This window comes from Pelecanus crispus, chromosome 6 (genome assembly GCF_030463565.1).
Source record: "Pelecanus crispus isolate bPelCri1 chromosome 6, bPelCri1.pri, whole genome shotgun sequence".
Taxonomy (NCBI): domain Eukaryota; kingdom Metazoa; phylum Chordata; class Aves; order Pelecaniformes; family Pelecanidae; genus Pelecanus; species Pelecanus crispus.
The window spans coordinates 46,043,052-46,063,602 of NC_134648.1; the positions used below are offsets into that span (position 1 = coordinate 46,043,052).

Here is a 20,551-nt window from a genome sequence, read left to right on the forward strand (position 1 = left end):
TCTTGCAGTTTCCAAATCCTAGGGCCTTGTCCACACTCTAGGTTGCAACATGTTGCCCTTTGTCCCTAGGTCTATCCTGGTAGGACTTTCTGGAGATATGTGGGCAGCATAGTAGTGCTCTGACCACATCTTTCTCCCTGCACCGGTTTGGTCAGCTTTATCATTTAAGTGTCCTTTGTGTAGGATGATCTTTGGTAGGTTGCTAAGCAAGCTTTCTAGTTGGTTCTAAGGACAAAGCAGATTTTGTCCCACACGTTTACGGATTATTTCAAAGTTCTGCTAAACATAAATAGGTGCTTAATTTAGTTTCTTTTCTGATAAAATGACTGTCAGGCACACATATGAACTCAGTAGCAAACCCTGAGGGCTAACAGAATTTTTAGTTCAGCTGGTTTTCAGTGACGGGCAAGCAGTGTCATTTAGATATTTCTGTTACAGTTACACATATACTTATATAAGTGCTTTATAATTAACTTCTTCCTGTGAGAGAATTTCTATTCACAGGAGTTTATAAAGTGGTCTCAAATGAATAACAGAAGCAGAAGCTTTGGTCATGCATCAGTTAAGGTAGGAAATGTAGACATCCAAGGCTAGCTGGAATGCTATCAGGCATCCCCACATTTCACCATTGCTATCTGCAACATTTTCTATGACAATGAAAACTCTATCTATGATTGAGAACAAGACCCTTCACAAATGAAAAGAATTGTAACTTTTAAAAAAAGAAATTATTGAGAAAAATAGTATAATAGATGATGACTAGCCCATATATTTCAGGTACTGTCTACACAATTTTATCTGAATTCAAATTTTACACAATTCCCGTGTAGACTTGTAGAAATGCCTGTTAGACACCTGTTGGCACAATACATGCATATTACTTACATGACAGAATTATAGGTGTCTAAATTCTGCTTTCCATGCTGGCTATCTTAAAACCTAGGGCAACTGTAAAATTAAGAAGTGTGTAATTTAATATGTTGTCTTAAACACAGGTTTAGGTAATATGCCAGAAAAGACAGAAAGGTAGCACAGAAGAACTTGGTAAATAATCTAATTTTGCAGGTCACTAATGAATGTGGAAAGAGTTTACTGTTTATATAGAGCCTACGGCACTGTAGACTATAATGATCACACAGCAGGACAGAAGCAAATTTACTTGCTATGCTCTGGAAGGCAATATGAGCTTCAATTTGAATGAAATGGCTTATCTGGTACAGAAGGAATCAAGGAAGGTCCTAAGGAGTAGATAAGCAGCAGCAGCTTATACAGATCAAAGATACTGGATTTCTTTTTTGGAAAAATAGAGTTTTAAAGCATTTGTATAATCTAAGCAGTAAGAACCAGGATCTGCACACTTGGAGGAGTTTACATTCAAATTTGCTCTTTTCCTCTACTGAAAACCAAATACTGTTGCTTACCTAAACCAAAAGAATACATTCCAGTTTTTAGACTGTTGTATGTTGTACCCTTTCACACCTACTTTTGGAATTTTTTTTATTCTTCCTCTCCTGTCTTTGTGTCACCTGGAATGGAACTCTTTCCTTCTCTTTTTGCTTCTCTAATTACCACAGTTCCCCAGACCCTTTCTATGTCAAATATCTGCTAAGAATGCATTTCATATAGGAGGTCATTCAGCATTAACACACTAAACTATAGAAGTTTCAGTGTATTTCTCCTGACTGACCCTTCTCTTCTCATTTTTTTTGCAACCTGTCTACTCATTCTACTTTTTATATCTGATTTAGGTCATCTCACTGGTAGCACAAAGGAGAGCACTAACATTTAAAAAACAATGGGAAGGAGTACATCTTTATATAATACTACCACTAGCTTGAGTATGAAAATGAGGGTTGCATAGCAATTACAGGTTGAACTTGAGAGGATTAATTATAATTTAAAAATCAGCATATATGTTTAAGCAGCACATATTACTGTCTATATTATAGTAAGATGATAGTCTATCTCCCAGAAGCAGGATATCTATTATGTCATTTGAAATTGGAGTTCCTATAGCAAACCTATTAGCTAGTAAGTAAATAGTTATACACAATTTTTATGGCTGTGGCTAGAACCAACATTTTAGTGGCCCCTAGTTGGCTTAAACTCTTGTGCACACAAGGCTAGTAACAAACAAAGGCTAACAGTTGCATGGCTTATACCTTAAAACAGTGCCTTATTTTTCATATGTACTAGGTTTACTTATATCTTGGAATATAAAAAGGAAATGAGTTATCTTTATGTCACCAGAAAGGATTTTAATGAATTCTAAATTCTTTGGGGACTACCTGAACTTCCCAAAAGATTCGCAAACAGCATGAAACACAATTCCGGCTTTGGCCATAGACAGATTCTCATGTCCTTGATAATTTTTTATCTTCATTCAGAGTAACTTCCAGAATAATGCCAACAAGTAAATAGAGCATAAAATCAGAGTATAGACTTCAAAATCTGGTATAGGAATTACCGGGATCATGAAAAAAAACCCAGCTGTAAGAAATACCGCATAAATTTTTGAACACCCCAGTCCCATTTCTGATTATTTCATGAGTGATCTGTCAGGTTCTGTGATCAACTCTTTGTATGCCTCCATGTTTAATCAAACCATTTGCACAGAACATAAACATTAAGACATAAAGTAAGAGTTATATTAAAATTACTACTTAGGTGTAAACTTCCATATATTGAGAAATGAGGAACTGTATTTTAATGACAGCCCTGGGTTCTGTTCCTTAAAAGAGAAAGAAAATTAAAGGCCTGATATAAAGGCTTTAGTCAACAGAATACTTTCCATTGACTTCAGAAGGATGTGAATCAGGCCCTTAAAGTAGCAACTCATTTAGTACTGACTGCTAAATTTATAGCACTTCTTTATTTTCTCTAAGCATAACAGCATCCATTCATCACACTGCAGTAACAAAGCCGTAACCTGATATATGACAAATATTACAAGCTTAATGGCTGATGTCCATTACTGATGGGACCTGCTCACCATTTAGAAAAGATTGGCACTGAAGGATTACTGAGCAAACATAGCACCTGAAAAAACTTGCATGCAGGAGTCTGTCATCAGGTGTGTGATCGAGGGCATTATCCGAGAACTCTGGCTCTTATCTTCGGTTGGAAACTGCTGCAATTGCCAACAATTCTCAACAAAGAGCTTCCGTCATGGAAGGCTGATACACCGAGCCAGTCTGGTGATGGTTTACCTTCCCAAAGCTTCATTCCTTTTTATGGATCACCTGAGACCAAGCAGCACACCAGTCTTTAATAGCTTAAATAGCAGGACAACCTAGCAAACTGATGACAATCAAGGAAAACCAATCCTTTTTGGTAGAAAGACAAAATTCCAAGCATTCCCTCACGGTAACTTAGAAAGGCCTACTTCTAAAACTGCATTTCCCAAAACAGGATGCTGAGGAAAACTTTCTTGCCACTGATTCCTAGCGTTTTGCAATGACAGCTAACTCCCCCTGTATTAAACTGCTCACTAGTCAATTTTTCACCTTTTACACCACTATAATTGTTCTTGGGAATACATTAAATTGCCTTTTCCCCTTTTTCTTTATGTAATGCTAGATAAAATCACTATTTTAAATTTTTGGAAAAAGACTATGAAAATTGCTATTTGTACAAAAAAATACTGTTATTTTTCTTGTAATATTACAACTTTGAAAAATTATTAATTATTTGCAATTATTAACATGAACTGTTGAAATACTGATGGAGACATTTTACTTTTCTAAAAAATGTGACACTATATTTCATTTGCACAGGATTTTTAAAAATGTAACTGAAAGTTTTTCTTTGCCTTTTACATACTTCCTAAAGAAAACCTAAATGATTTTTGATACTTTAATTAAATTACCCATTTATTAAGAAAAGATGAAAAAATGGAGATGAAATAATTTAATATGTTATGACCCAATAAACATACGAAAACCTGAATATTATTCAAGTACACTATTTTGTGTTTTCTAAAGTAGAGGCATATTATGTGAGAATATATTAAAACAAAGGCTCAAATGCTAATTATTTAGTACTTTACTTTTATTCACAAAATGGATTCTTCTAAATCACAGTGGCAATCAAAAGAATAAATATTACCTATACACTAAATGGTAATTCATAATGGAGATAGATGATATTTCCAAATAAAAGTGGTGTAAAAAATGAGCTCTTAAAATATGTAAGATATTTGTTGATATTATAAAGTATTTTGTACATAAAACTATTTGAATTTATATTTTAACTTTAAGAAATAAGCGGAATATTTCATTTGTTATAAAGTGGGGTTTAGCAAAAAAAAGAAGGTACATTGATTAAAACTTGACTTTTGTTAAGTCAGGATATAAAATTATTTTATGTGGGATTCAAATAATGAAGAAATGAGTTTTATTAAGAAATGTTTTAACATTAAGTAATCTAAGCCCCTACCTAGATTAGGAGGCATCAAGAGTGTAGAAGTATTTGTCCCTGCCATAGAGTTCAACTGCTACAAAGAACAACAGATAGATGTATTGGGTTTGGCTACCAAATTCCTATGATGCAGAGGTGTTTACTCATTATGGAAAATTCCATTTATCAGATTAAAATAAACCCTAAAAAATCATTCTGTACTTGAGACACCCAGTCCATGACAGTCAGCTACAAAACAGCATATATGCAAGTTCAGGCAAAGCCAAAATACACAAAAATACACAAACATTGAAGTCAAGGTGTAAAAAAAAAAATAGCATGGGAATTGATCTTGTATTCATAACTGGAGCCAATGCTTTCATTAGAATTACTGCCCCATATGCTACACGAAAGCTTCAGAAATTTACAATGAAGTGCCTGCCGGCTTACTGTGAAAGAAGCTTTCTATGCTGGATAGACAGAATGCAACGGTACAGTTTATCTGTGCTTATATGCATGCATTCCTGTAAGGAGATGCAGCGTGTTATACACACACTACATTTGATGTAGACATTTTTATAATTAAATACAATGATTTTTAGTGCATTAAAGTTATTATTGTTATTTATAGGGTAAAGAACCACAGCAGGCTGTAAGTAAAATCGCATAAGGCAAGAAAGTGAAAACTAAAACACCAACCTTGTATGTATTTAGAATTTCATTTTCTTTGAAGAGGCATAACAAGCAAAATAAACTATTATTTTTCACAGTTTGATTCCCAGAGTCATATGGAATGCAATGTGCCCTGAAACATGAGTTAGCATTACACAGAAATACACTCTTCTAAAATATTTCCACACTTGATTCTAATTCCTCATTTACCTTGCTTTATTTAAGATGTGTTCCGTGGGAAATCTACATAACTGTCAAATATTCATAGCTATTTACATTGCCTTTTTATTTTGAGTTGGTGCATTGCTTAAGATGAATAATTTTCCCTCCATGGTCAAGCATAGATATTCTTAACATCTAGCTTACTAAATTTCTTGCAGAATGTGAAGCACGATATACAGGAAGACTTCAACTTGAGTAAAGAATATTGCAAGGAGAAGAGGGGTTGGTAACGGTGTTAGAGATGAATGAGCAGCATACCTAGCACTTACTGCTAGGCTGCAATAGCAGCTCTATGACTCAACAAAAAGCAGCCTGTCAGGGAGAGAATGTCTAACAAAGACGTATCTTAGAAGTTTCTCATATAATGCTATTCATCTTCCAACATTAAAAAAGAAACCAAAGCAATTTATTAGCAAAAAAAAAAATTATTTTCAGAGTATGGCAGAATACAAAGTTGTTAGTAAAAATATTACAAGTAACATAAAATTAACCTACCCTGAAAACAAGAAAATGATGAGTACTGAAAAAATTCTATCTATTCTAATCGGTAGATGTAGTTGTACTACATCTTCGTAATTTACAGTTAAAATGATTAGCAAATGTATATAATGTAAAGCTCAGTTATTTCTGGAGTGAAAATGTTTTATCACTGAATGCAATACTTTATTTTGCATAGGATCTTCATCTGCATTTTTTTGAGATTTAAAAATTTTAAGGGTTCAAATCGAGCAGAATGATATATAAATAAACAACTGAGGACTATAGTAATTGAAAGGACTGGCATAAAAAAGACAAAGCTGTGTTTTCAGATGTAACCAGTGAAGAAAATGAAATTAGAAGAGGAAAAGACATGCAGATTAGAGAGAGGCATAATAGTGTCATTATAAATAAGTATGACATATAGTCTAAGAAATATGCTAGATGTATGTTGTCTGATTAGTTAGGTCAAGACATGAAAAAATTAATCAGGATTTTTTCTCTTGCCCACTTCAAACTACAACTTACAAACTTTTATTTTAAAATGAAAGCTTTTGACCTGAAACACTGTTGCTCATTTTCACATGCATGCTTCCTACAACTTAAATAAAAATGCTTTACTTTGCATTTTATGCTGTCTGCCAGGTATTTCCTGTGAACATCCCATCTAAAATCTCTTGGTTCTAGTAACTAATGTCTGTAAAGAAAATCCTGGCAAAACTGTAGTTCTAAGTTTCACAAGCAGCCATTTTAAACAGAAAGCTGGTTTTGTTGTGTTGACAATCACATTTTAAACTGATTCCTTCCAGATGAAAAGACGCTTTTTCAAACAATGTAATAAAAGTGTAAAGTCAGCTGTTCTAAGGGCATAAAAGTGATTTATCTGTTCTCTGGTCACTGTTTTTTTCCCTTGATACAGTGGAATTTTTCTTTTAAAGAATAGGTTAACAATGGCTACTAGAAGCCCAAATTACGGAGAATTAAATAACAATTTGCCTTTTAAAGAAACACAACACATAACTGCAATTAATTTTGCATCTCATGATGCATCCACTATTGTTTTTATGAAATGTTAAATGTTAACGGCTAGATTTACATAAGAGATAAATAGTTAATTCTGACAGCTGACTACTGGCAATGTCATCATCAGATTTCAGAGCTATTATCTTTGGTAAGAAAGAGGTTTCAGAAAGATTTCAGATGCTTTTATCTGCCTGCAGCTGGGCATGACAGCCTTGCACCAGCTCAGATTTGAGAGATGCCCCGCCCCTCTATCAGGGCTAGAATCAGTTTCTCACCTTTTAAATACAGGTTTCAATTCTGGAGACTCTGATGGCACTATATATATATACCATTTCAGAACAAGCAGACAGATCCCCAAAAAGCAGCATGAACCAGAAGTACGACTTAAGCTTAATTTAGCCACTTAACCTTAACAGTAATTCATGAAATCCTTGCTCAGAGGATATGCAGCCCTGGATGTGACTAATCTCGGAGAGGTCTTGGTTCCTGACCTGAAAGCTTCTCACTAGCTGAAAATTTTTGTACAGCCCTGGGTGAGCCAAGGGAGCCCTGGAGAAGGGCAACATGTACGGCACACTGTGTGCGAGCTCTTCCCAGCTTTCTAACTCTAGATGGCTCTCGGCTCAGCAGCTCGGCTGCCTGCAGAGCACCCCTCTGCTCCATGCAGCAGGGACTGCACCTGAAGGCGTGGGAGATTTCGGGGCCCAGCTGCGGCACTGCGGCACTGCCCAAAGTGGGGCAAATAGTGCCGGGCAGAAACGTCCCCATCAGGGCCCCAGGTGCCAAGCTCTGTTTGGAGCACAGGGGAATGTCGCTGTCACTGCTGTGAAATACTGCAGCCCCTCACACTGAACCAATTACTGAAGCAGGAGAAATTAATGGCCATTACCCTGGGCTATCAAATTTGGCAGATCATAGAATCATGGAATGCTTTGGGTTGGAAGAGACCTTAAAGATCATCTAGTTCCAACCCCCCTGACACGGGCAGGGACACCTACCACTAGACCAGGTTGGCCAAAGCCCCATTCAACCTGGCCTTGAACACTTCCATGGATGGGGCATCCACAGCTTCTCTGGGCAACCTGTTCCAGTGCCTCACCACCCTCATAGTGAAGAATTTCTTCCTCATATCTAATCTAAATCTACCCTCTTTCAGTTTAAAGCCATTACCCCTTGTCCTATCGCTACATGCCCTTGTAAAAAGTCCCTCTCTGGCTTTCTTGTGGGCCCCCTTCAGGTACTGGAAGGCTGCTGTAAGGTCTCCCCACAGCCTTCTCTTCTCCACGATGAACAACCCCAACTCTCTCAGCCTGTCTTCATAGGAGAGGTGCTCCAGCCCTCTCATCATCTTCGTGGCCCTCCTCCGGACCTGCTCCAACAGGTCCATGTCCTTCTTATGTTGGGAGCCCCAGAGCTGAACGCAGTACTCCATGTGGGGTCTCATGAGAGCTGAGTAGAGGGGGAGGATCACCACCCTCAGCCTGCTGGTCACGCTTCTTGTGATGCAGCCCAGGATACAGTTGGCTTTCTGGGCTGCAAGCGCACATTGCCAGGTCATGTTGAGCTTCTTATCAACCAACACCCCCAAGTCCTTCTCCACAGGGATGCTCTCAATATGTTCTTCACATTCAGAGAACATAAACACATTCAGAGAATCTGATGATACAGCATAGTACGATATTTTCCATACACTAGACTAAAAGGAGGTTTTTTTAGAAGCATAATCATTACATTGATCTATTTAAACAAGATGTTTCAAACCAACAGGAACCTAATGTGGTAAAATGATAAATATTCTTGAATGTCAAAATCATAAGGACTAAAAATGTAAGTTCTTCTGATCTTTCAATAACTACAGTAGATAGATAAAAATGGATTGTAAACAATTCTTGTAGGTATCTTCTTACTGCTGTAAGTATAAGCATCTTATAATGCAGTCATCTGATTTCAAACTGAGGCCTGTAGGAGCTATTGCTATAAATACTAATACTATAATGAGTTCTATTTTATTAGTTCTATATTAGTAGAAAACAGAGACACTCCAGAAATCATAACTTTAAGATTAAAACAATCTGATTATGAAAATATTTGAAACTTAAAAAAAATACAACCCGGACCTTTAAAAAATACAGAACAGACACTTACCCAGTGTAAACAGGTGTACCTCCAGTGGCTTTAGTAAATGATGATGACTAATGCCAGTTAAGGTCTGGCCTGTTTACTTCTAAGGTGCTTTTAAGATGTACATGATTTTAATGTTTTCTGTTCCCATGGGAAATAAATAAGCATGTGTTTTGTCTTTGAAGCATATGATTCTCAGAAGTGATTCTCTAAAAGAGTGTGCTTGTTTACTGTGTTGCCGCATATACCTGATCAAATTTTGCAAGTAAAATGCCTGTCCATCAGTAATGAAAATGTGGTTAGCCGAATGCTGCTCTTAGTTACACCGGTGCAACCTCATTGTATTTCAGAGAGCTACACACATAAAACTGGGAATAGAAGTTTTTCACATTCCAGAGCCATTTCTTACATTTTCAAGTGTTAACATATGAAGATGGGGGTAGGGAACCTCCAGTCAGGAACACGGAATTCCTGCTTGAAGGGGATGATGAAAACCTCATGACAGTAATATCACTGTAAATACTGCTGACTGTCTGGAGACAGTGCAGTCCACTGAATGGGGCACTAGCTTTGCAGTCAAGATATCCAGCTTCAGGCTTAAAACTGCCACTATGCATGTCCTTGGACAAACAACTTCATAAAATGGATTGCCAAATAAGTCTTCAGACCCCTTCTCAATTAGGAGCCCATATCAAAGAATGCAATTGTGGTGGCGTGACCTTGGCTGGATGCCAGGTGTCACCAAGCTGCTCTATCACTCCCCTCCTCAGTAGGACAGGCGGGGAGAAAATGAGATGGAACTCATTTGACCTTGTGGGTCAAGATAAAGACAGCTTAATAAAAAGCAAAAGTAAAGGCCGCACGCGAAACCAAAAGGAAAACAAAGATTTTATTCTCTACTTCCCATCGGCAGGCAATGTCCAGACACTTCCTGGGAAGCAGGGCTTCGGTAGGTGTAGTGGTTGCTCCGGAAGGCAAACATAAATAATGAATGCCCCCCTTCCTCCTCCTTTCTCTCAGCCTTTATTGCTGAGCTGATGTCATATGGTATGGAATATCCCTTTGGTCAGTTTGGGTCAGCTGTGCTGGCTATGTCCCTTCGCAAGATCTTGCCCACCCCCAGCCTACTGGTGAGGGAGGGAAATGTTGGAGAGACAGCCTTGATGCTGTGCGAGCACTGCTCAGCAGTAGCCAAAACACTGGTGTGTTATCAACATCTTTCCAGCTACCAATACAAAGCACAGCACTACAAGGGCTGCTATGGGGAAGACTAAACTCCATCTCAGCCGGACCCAATACAGCAAGTTTATGTCCAACACACACGTTCCTCAGAGCTCTGGTATTAACATGCTACCATAGGCAAACAAACGACATGGTATCAGGCTGCTCCATGAGAACCACCTCTGTACATGCTCCAGTCCACATCTACTTGACTCCCTAGCACTTTATACCTCAGTACCCCTATCTGCACAGTTGAGATAATGACGCTTCCTTCTTTTGTGAAGTGTTTTGTGACCTATAGGTTAAAAGAATAAATATCATCTTTGTTTCATGACTGAGTAGTGTTGCAAAAGCATCCAGTCACTTGGGATTGTTGGCCAAACTTCACTTGATTATGAACTGGTTAATTTTTATCTACGAGACTGAAAATACATGAATATTTTATAAATAGGCATGCATACACATATGTACACAGGTTTTAAAACATAAGGAGACATCAGAATTTCCTGACATGTTTGCTGTCTTTGTCAGGAAATAAGACAAAACTGATTTATCAAATGTGAATGTTAATTTACAAAAGAAAGCAGAACGCACATCACCTTAATATAGATACACAAAAGATGTCTGCTTTGTGGCCACATTTGATCTAAAACCTTGTGGTCATAATATAAATCACAATCTTAAAGTAAATTATCAGCAAAAATTCTGTCAGTCAAATTTTCTGCCTTCCTCTAATCTTGAAAGCAATCTTGATGATGATTTTACTCAAGGCTGTACCATCATTTAAATTTTATGGCTCAACACCCATTCAGAGTAAGAACACAAATGACGGTTTTAAGACACAAGTCCAAACAAACTATAGACAACCAAATGAAACTGAAATCAGAAAGACCAGATATTGCACATAGGTCTACGTAGAGTAAGACATGGAGTAAAGTGAGAGTAAGTGGCACCAAGAACAGTTACAGGGAAAGCAGATCTATTACTCTGCATATATATATGTCACAGATTATGAGGAAGGAACTCTTGCTAATTGCCCAGAAGAAATTCTGAAATTCTTTTATTGTGGGGCACCTAGAGGCTAAAGTCTATGCTAAGGCATCTTTTTTCCTTTCACTGCAGATCTGTGAGCCCCATTCCCCACAGGGCCACGTGAATCCTGTCTTCCAAACTGCGCAGGTGTGAGTGCGGTTGCTGAGCAGTGTTGCGGTTTGCCTGCACAGGGACTGTAAAAGCCAAGTCTCAAACAACAGAAAAAATGGCAAAGCAAAAGGAATCGCTTACTTCCAAAAGTAAATGGACAGATTAAACAGTTGGCAATTTTAATTGTAATTATGTACTAAAAGAACTTGCCACATCCCTACCTAAATTTTGCAAGCTCATGCTCCCTGAAAATATGCAAATACTAGCTTTTCTAACACTAAGCATTTCTTCTTTAAAGAGATGCAAAGCAAGCATGAGGGTGTAAAAATTCCGCTCCAAGACTTCAATTTTTATCCACAAAAGCCAACAGATTTCACACAGGTTCACAGTTTAAGCCAATACCTGTCCTTCACAATTTCAGTTACAGTTCTCAATTCAGCAAGGTGTTATAAAGCTTAATTGACACTTTACATTTCAGATTATTTCACACAGGAGTGTGATAATTAATTATGATACTCTAAATCACAGGTTTTTAGTGAAGTCTGCAATAGACACAATAGTATGGCAGGAAGATGACAATGTAGCGTAATGTGACCCACAGAATAATTCTACAATGTGTGGGATAAAGAGAAGAAAAATTAGAAATATACTATGGGAATGCATCAAGATAGATACAGATAGACATTTTGGTAGTGTAGTGCCCTTTTTTGCATCTTCAGTCTCATTTCAGCAAGGCTTGTACAAGCATTATGAGTTCATAATTGTGAGGCAGGCCAGTATGACTCAAAAAGAGATCGATCCATGCATAGATATTTCTGAAGTACAAGTGCTAGCAGACCTTCCTCAGTATTCAGGTAGAAGTTACTGTTCCTGTAGTGGGGGCAGAAGAGAAAAGGTGCCTATACTTCAGTTTGCAAGACCACAGTCTCTGAAACTGGCAGTGCAGGTGGGTCTCTACTAAGAAACAAGATTCTTGAAGGTAGCAGGCAAGCATGAGTCCAAGGTCATTTCTGCCTCTCCTGGTAGGAAGTGCTAATAAGAAACCAAAGAGTGGGGCAGATAGCTGTGGGGGGAAATAACATCTTAGTCTACCACTTCTGCTTGCCCCAGAGCACTTAAAGCAGAGCCTAAAGTCTGGTCTTTCAATACCACAGGAATTTATGCCTCCAGTTAAGTAGAAATGAATCTCTGCTTCACAACTGCTCGCTGGGAAAAGGGATTTTTGGCATGACTGACCACGTCACACTTCCCAGGTCGGCAATTTCATTGAAGGATTCATGTGCAGGGTAGCCAAGTATTTGTATCTTGTATAACACTTATTTGGCAGCCTTTTGACAGGTCTCTTCAGCCCAGCTGGAAGAGCACACATCCAGCTGGGCCCCAGGAACGGGTGGTGATGATTGCTGGTGAGTGCCAGAGGCCAGCGCTTGCCTGCAGAGCTGGCAGTCCTGCAAGTCTCCTTCCCTGACCTGTTGGCAATTAGAAGCAGCAGAGTATCATCTGCAGCCAGCCGGGAGAGCCAGGCCTCAAGAGCACTGCTCTAGTCTCTCAAGCACTTGTTACCACGACAGACAGCCGATGGATAGAGGCAGGACAAAGGAGAGTGATAGCAAATTCCTTAATTGATGAATGATCGCTGATACCATGTAAACCAGAAACCCTCCAGCTTCTGCGTGTTTGCTGACCACTCTGCACTGATTCAACTCCTGCTTAGTCTTGGCTGTTCTCCCACCTACTCCTGGCTGTTCTCCCACCTACTCCACCCATAGCTGACAAGTTTTGTGCAGCTTTCTAACCTAATCCCACTAATGTATGAGTAAGGGTGTCACTTATTAAAAAAATGGTGTGCGGTCATACAGACAACTATAGGTACAAGAGAGTGGTAAGGTGGTGCTGAGAACAAGACAAGAATAGTTGTAAAGCTATTGGGCTATGTAAACATGGAGGTAATTGTCCCTTCCCAAACCAAATTCAACATAAATAATCAAATAACTCGGTAGAAGTAATGAAGTCTGAAATGATCAATGACAAGCGTGTTTTGCACTTTCCCAGGACCATCTAGTTCTAAGCAAGGCTAAAAGCACTTTAAACTGTAACTTACTCAAGTGTTATAAAACTGGAAACCAGGACATTACTGTCCTTTCTATTTCAGGCAGGTTAACCAATGAATGAGTAAGTAACAGGTTTCTTGACTGACTGCCTACCAAAAAAGCCAACTGTAACCCAGAACATTTACTGTTAAAATTATGAGCCCATGAAAATCCAAGTTTATAAGAACAAAGTTGTTTACAGACTTGAAATAACAGCATCCATCATTTTAATGCTGTAACTCCAAATTAAGACAGTGCAGATGGGCATAATTTTCCATTCTTAATATGAGACACAACACCATGTGTCTTTAATATAAATGCAACATATACATACATTCAGCTAGACCGTTGGTTTATTCTTACATTTCATATTCAAACCTAAGTCATTATCAAAGAAAAAGTGGGGGAATACAAATGCAGTAAAGATGATGATGATATAAAAATTGGTCATTTAATATAATCTAACCTCTTATTTGTAGGATCTAAAAAGAATGAAGTTTTCTCTATTAATGGTTTCAGTTAATCCTGTATCCAAACATTTTCCCCAATAAACATCAGATTATTTTTATGTTGGCTATAAAGCTGTCACTCCTCAATAAACAGATATGCTCCTGGTGGGTTTACCTCTGCTGTCAAAGATCTGTCAATTCACGTATCATCTCATAAGCGAAACCAGAGAAGCTCGGACACATGGCTCCTAATGAATCCAGCTGAGCAGAGGTTGCTCACCACCTGAGAGGATTCGCGCTGCTGTGGCCCCCGTGCAATTGCCAGTGACTGGACACTCCCAACGTAAGTTTGCAAAAGCCCTGAAGTTAATACTCCTGCCTCCCTTTAATGGAAAGCTATGTGACCTTTAATGCTCTGCTCGACTGAGCCTTCCTTTAGTGAGTCTCAATTAAATTTTATGTTTTGTGGCTCCCATTTTCTTGTAAGACAAGAAAAGAGTTCAAGGGATGGATCCTTCTTTGAAGAATTTAATTCCCTGTGGAGAAAATTTATTTCCATATAAAGAGCCGCTCAAAGTTTGGGGGAAGGGAGCTTTTGTAGGGCTTTTTTTTCTGGGGTTTTTTTTGGTGAAGAAATTTCTAGTATTTTGTGAAGATAAAGGAGCCTTCAGATTCTTTGAAAAGGACAGTGTTCTATTAGTGGTTAGACTGGAAATATTTCTTTTGTCCTTTTCATTACAATGAGGAGAAAATCAGAGGCATGGTTAAAGAAATCCTGGCCATTATTTGTGATGAAGAAGTTTTCCATGAAATCGTCAGATCATCAGATTGCTACCATGATACTGTAGTAACATAATTGGTTAATTTTCAGTAAGAGGCATTGCACCAAATGAAATATTTGCATATGTATTCATAAAAATAAGTACTTCCTAGGCTGATTCTGCATACTTAACCTCAACATAATAAGGTCAAAAAATTAAGGCATTGGGAAATGTCTTTTCTGAACTGGGCTCTGACATGCTACCTCACTGTAGTTATTACTATTGAAAATATAAGTACAGATGAGCATAAGCACTATTCCCAAATGTAAACTTTTTCAGGAGCAGGCCATTAGTAATATTTCTTTTTGCACTGTGTTCCTTTATTTAATTAGTTTACTTTGTAGTCAACTTAACATAAAATCACATATGCCAGTAGGGAATTCTGAGTGCTGGAGAGAGATGTCTAGACTCTTTACAGTCAGTGTACACTGAATTAGATATTTCAGAAAATCAGTCTAAAAATGCCACACACCGATGGGGGTATTTCATATTGCCAATATGAAATAAACATGGGGCATGAATGAATTTCTTATACCCTTCTCCCAGATTGACACACCTGAATCTGAACACCTCATAAATTGTTTTTGTTTGCTTGGTACCTAAATATGAAGCCCTTTCTCGGTGCTCTCTTCTGCTTATTTTTGTGGTCTCCCAAGGAGGGGGTTATCAGGATTCAAGGTTTCCACTAACTAAAATACTTCAGTCACCTCACTCACTTCCCTCACAAGTGTCACAATCACCAGGCTCCAGAAACTGGGCAACTTGTGCAGATGGGAATGCAAGACTCATGGAGTCAAAAAGTTTTTTCAGGATTAGTTGATTATTTTTTTTATTTTTAGCCAAAATTTAAGATTATATTGTACCTGAGATTCTTTGACTCCTTTTTTCCTAGTGCTTCCTACTGTCGACTGTTTAAATGTAGCCTTCTGCCTCTGTCTAACTTCCTGGAGAAAAATAGGTATTCACAGAATTTGCTTTTTGTTTAGGTCAGTATTGACTGCTTTTGCAACAGGCAAGTAAAACTCTGTATTAGCTCTAGCCTGACAGAAATTTAGTGCAATCCACTGCTAAACTGTGATTTAAATCTATAATAATTTAATGTAATCATCTTTTCCTGCTTATAGAGTCATGCTTTGACATAAATATAAAAAAATACCCTGGTTTGGTTCCAGTATTGAGGCACAAGCATTCTACAGAAAAAAAACCGCAAACAAAAAACCCCCAACACAACAATCTTAATCTCTCCCTTCTGAAGTTCATTCACAGATGACTACTGTGCTCAAACCCTTCATTGTTTCTCCCCAGTCAAACAGTTTATGCTTGTTAGGCAGCACACTGTCTGAACACTGGGAAAATAACAATGGAATCAAATCCATAGAGTAAGTGATAGCTATGTCTCTGAAAAGCATTTGAAAAGCACAACATGTAAAACGATTGAAACACAGAGTATTTGTTTCCTTCTCCCTCCTCCCCCAAATAGTAAGGGAACTGTATTTTGTATGGTACACTGAAATTTGCAGTGTCCTGCTACTGTTTTATACATGCCGGTTGTACAAATATCCAGTTACACAATATAATCATATAGGTAATGAAATAAGACCCTAAAATCAATTAACTTGGAAGCTGTCTCTTGATTTAGACTTGTTCTCCAGATATGTCTACCCATTCTTAATTTTACCTTTTGTGACTAGTTCAACAAAATAAAAATACCAGTGAGTTTGGATGAGGTAAATAAAGTTTTCATGCTTACTGACTTAAATATTGAAACTAGTTCTGTATTTAAAAATAGATTGACATGATTGTAAATATTAATATTTTCCTATTGAGAAAACATAGTTTTCTTTTGAGAAGCAATAAAAATTAACATATACTCAGCTTAGAAAACCCCAGAAGCCACAAATTATAATTTTTGTGAAATCTTTTTAGCTTTTTTTTAATGCCTTGTAGTGATAATGCACAGCATTAGTCTTTCATCAAAAATGAATTCACCACAGATAAGGGCAAATGTGACAACTTCCTCTCTCACCACCCTAATGAAACATCTCTACATCTCCCTACTTTAGCAATTTAAACCATCTAGTTCCATAGCTATGTATTTACATAGTGTAGCTTAGCTAAACCTCACTGCAAGAAACAAAACTGGTCCTAGTTCTTCATTTTCACGGCTTGTCTTGCCTCTGTTTTTCCAGTACATCTTGTGGACACAAGAAGTCTGTGCCCCACAGCACCTATGCTGCCTCCATACATGGGACCTATGCCAGTATATATAAGGACAGTTCCATTTTGACGAATATATGGATAAAAAATGGGTTGCTATTGTATTTACAAAGTTCTTATGGAAAGCCTGTCAGCTACTCAAAACTGGGATTTACTAATTAGTTACCTTGATTAAAGGCTAGCTCCCAAAGAGCTCCTGTGGATAACAGGCTTAACTTTAAGCATCTGATCAGTCCCATTACATTCACTGGCTGTAACTGGACTGCTCATAAAATTAAGCGTGTATTTAAATGCCTTTCTGGATCAGAGCCCAAGTCCCTTAGAGGAGCTCAGGCTTGGAGCAGTGGTACCTTCTGAAGCCAGTATGATTCAGGTGACTAATGACCATAAATCCTTTTCCATATTCTGTCAAACTGAAAAGCTGTGGAATTTTACTCACACAGGTCCTGGAAATGTTGTCTACCACAGCTAACTGGGAATGCCAGTTCATCACAACTTGGAAACAAGTACTTCACTGAACTGCTAATGGCTCAGGCTGAGCTAGCTCAGAAAACCAGGACAAGAAGATACAAGAGCCTAGATACTGTACTGTGCTGATGTGGCTATCTTGCTCCCAGTACTGAAGCAGAGTTTGCCCCAGTATCTCTACACAGCTGTGCGTTCTGGTCTTTAAACATACCCTAATAGCAAAACTTGGTATTGTGAGTGTAAGTAATCCTAAGACTTTTCAAATTGTGCTCGTTATGTAACACTAAAAGTTTGCCAAATTCTGGCAATTACAAAGAAGGGTGGAATATAAAGAGGATCTAATGTCTGGAAAATGGGTGATTAAAAAAGGTCACATAAAATTGACAATTTTAAAAACATATACTCTTACCCTTCTCGCTGGAAAATAGTCCTAAAACAGTCCCCCAGGCTCTTGTAACTGGTCGGATCAGTTTTCCCTCTTTGAATTTGGAACCTAAAAAAAATACAATTTACATCACAGCATGAGAAGTTAGGGATTTTAAGTCACTTTTAACTTTGTAATTATTATATAAAAGGAGTTTTAAAGGGTTTTTTACGTATCTCATTCATTATTATATACTGTTCCTGATATACTTAATAACACTGTTTTCATAGAAGCTGTTAAACTAAGGAAAAATACAGCTTTAGTAGTAACTTCTTTTGCAGTTTATGGAACTCACAGTATAGCTATCACCTTTGACATTTACACCTCTTTCTAGTTGTTTGAAAAATAAGCTGTTAACCCTGTGCCTGATCCAAAGCCCATTGAAACTAATGTGAGTCTTTGAGTCAAACCCTGTTTTTGAAAATCTGAAATGGAATACTATCATGTGGTTCACTATGAAATGAATCCACTGTGCAGTTTCTTTCTTTTTATATCTGATGCAATTACAATAAAAATCAACCAGATACATGACCAGAAATTAGAGCACCATTCATTTTTCATAATTTAATAGAGATGAACAATAAAAGCAAGAAATGAATTATTTTAATTAAAACCTTGTTTTCTCTAGTCACATTTTGACAACAGTAAAGATTTCAACAGGAAGCTTGTTGCATTGAAAGGAAAACCAAGATTATGATTTAAGACTGTTAACATTTATGATTTATCGATAGTAACAGTAAGTTTAACAAACTATATTATTTTACTAAGTTTCTCAGTTAGATGACCCTATTTCTTGCAGTTCTAAGACTGCAGCCAACACATGCAACTAAATAGTATGGAGAAATTTTGAATACATCTTTAGCAATAAAATTTCTTTTTAAACAGCTAATTACTATATAGCACTCCAAAAATAGAATACTGATGTTAGCAATTACAGTCTACAATAGCCCTGTATCAGGAAATCACTAAGTTGGCATAATCATTATGTACCATAATAATTCTACACAAGAAATAGTGTTCAACTGTTTCAAGGAATAACTGACATTATAGTCAAGTATGTCATATGCCACAGGTATGTTGCTGTTCTGAGAAACACTTATTGTTACTTATTCTAATTACACTGAATCTCATTAATGTGTAACAAATGAAGGTACTTTTAACTCAATGTTAAACAGCAGTGTTCTCCTCTTTCTCAACAGAATCCAGCAGGGTTAAATCAAGGTTTGTATTGTGACAAAAGGCATTCATTGTTTTGAACATCAGTATTTCCTAAGCTGTGTTCTGTGCTAACACATCTAACATTTTATTCACTTTGAGGAAAAAATTTCCAGTGATGTAATACAATTCTTTGGGCAATTATGAAGGCAAGCCCACACCTTTTTTGAAAACAGTTAGAAGGAAACACTGAGCCCCTCCATAGTCCTAATAAAAGTAGTTCAGGCACATCTGGGATCTCTATCTGGGGTAACCTCTTTTATTAGCACAAGAACTTGCTGCCAAGTTGGCAGAGAGGAGAATGCTATTCAATAGGCTTACACTCAAATAAGAGCTGATGCATAACATTTTGTCTGAAAAGAACCCTTGGGAAGGCTAATAGTTGAAAATGCCTCAATGCCATCACACAAAGTCCAACAGTAATATCAGCTACAGAAGCTTTTACATTGTGGCAATCAAGCAATCAAAACCATAACAGAAAGTAGATTCTATGCACATTTTAATATATTTAAGACTTGACTATTTATACCTCTCAGTTATGGCTTGCTTTTGTTTAAAGAAACCATGCAAAAACTCATCAGTAAATAACTTTTCCCAAGTATTTAAAAAATAAAGCTTTCTTAATGCAAACTCTTTTCCTCAAGTTTCGAGATTTGGCCTGCCTGTAAACTCAGAACAAAGCATCACTGTTTCTAAAACATCCTCTGAACAATGCGCCTTTCCTCTCTTTCACCCTGCAAATGCTCAAGCATGTCCTACCAGCATGTGCGTAAGGCTCCCCACTAAGTTGCACATGCACAACTCTGTTTGTAGAACTGGGGCTTTAATCCCAGACTCACCGTGCATCTCAACAACATGGTGAACATACTTTATATAGTTTTGTTTTACAGTTACACAGTGTTGACTTCTGAATGAAATTTAAATGATCTAATAAAAATACATCCTTGATAGCAATAGTGAAAATCACAGCAGAAGAAATGCAATAATACCATATGTAATTTATGTGTATCAGATGAAGGATAACTTCTTGCTAAAGAAGTTAAATCAAAGAAGGTTTACATTTATTTAAGTTTTTTGTTTTAATGTAGATAAGACCTTAGTATTAAATGAGTCTGTTTGTAACGCTGAGTCACACAAATAACATATTCCTTCCTTTAGGGTTTTTGGATCCATTCCTTCCCTAGTAAATCTTTTTTATAGCTTTAACAGCGATCCTAAAATACATGCCAATTATGTGCTTCAACCTAGGTCTGCGAATTGGGTTCTTTGATTCAGAATTGCTTGCCTCAATAAAATCATGTGTAACTTTTTAATGAACTAGCTAATTGATCACCAGCACTTGTTATAAGAAGCTCAGGGAAGAGCTGAAAAGATGTTTGTTCGTTTTTCTGGAAGTAGCAGCAGCAGCAGCCTGTATTAGCAATCTTAATAATACAGAAGAGTGAAAACATTCACTTCAAAAAACAACCTGGCCTGTTTTTAATGATTGTTTAGAGGAATGAACACAACTGGGGGATACATAATGGCTTTCTCTGCTTCGAATCCATTCCTTTCTAAAAGCATTATAAAACCATTGAATTTCATGCATTT

At 37.3% G+C, this 20,551-nt stretch overlaps 1 protein-coding gene across 1 annotated transcript in view; it reads right to left on the bottom strand.

Annotated features, from left to right (window-relative positions):
- Positions 1 to 20,551, bottom strand: part of SLC25A21 (solute carrier family 25 member 21) — a 264,171-nt gene that overhangs the window by 53,981 nt on the left and 189,639 nt on the right. The window contains exon 3 of the mRNA XM_075712910.1: positions 17,732 to 17,815. Coding sequence (XP_075569025.1) covers positions 17,732 to 17,815 — 84 coding nt within the window. The remainder of the gene's footprint in view (positions 1 to 17,731; positions 17,816 to 20,551) is intronic.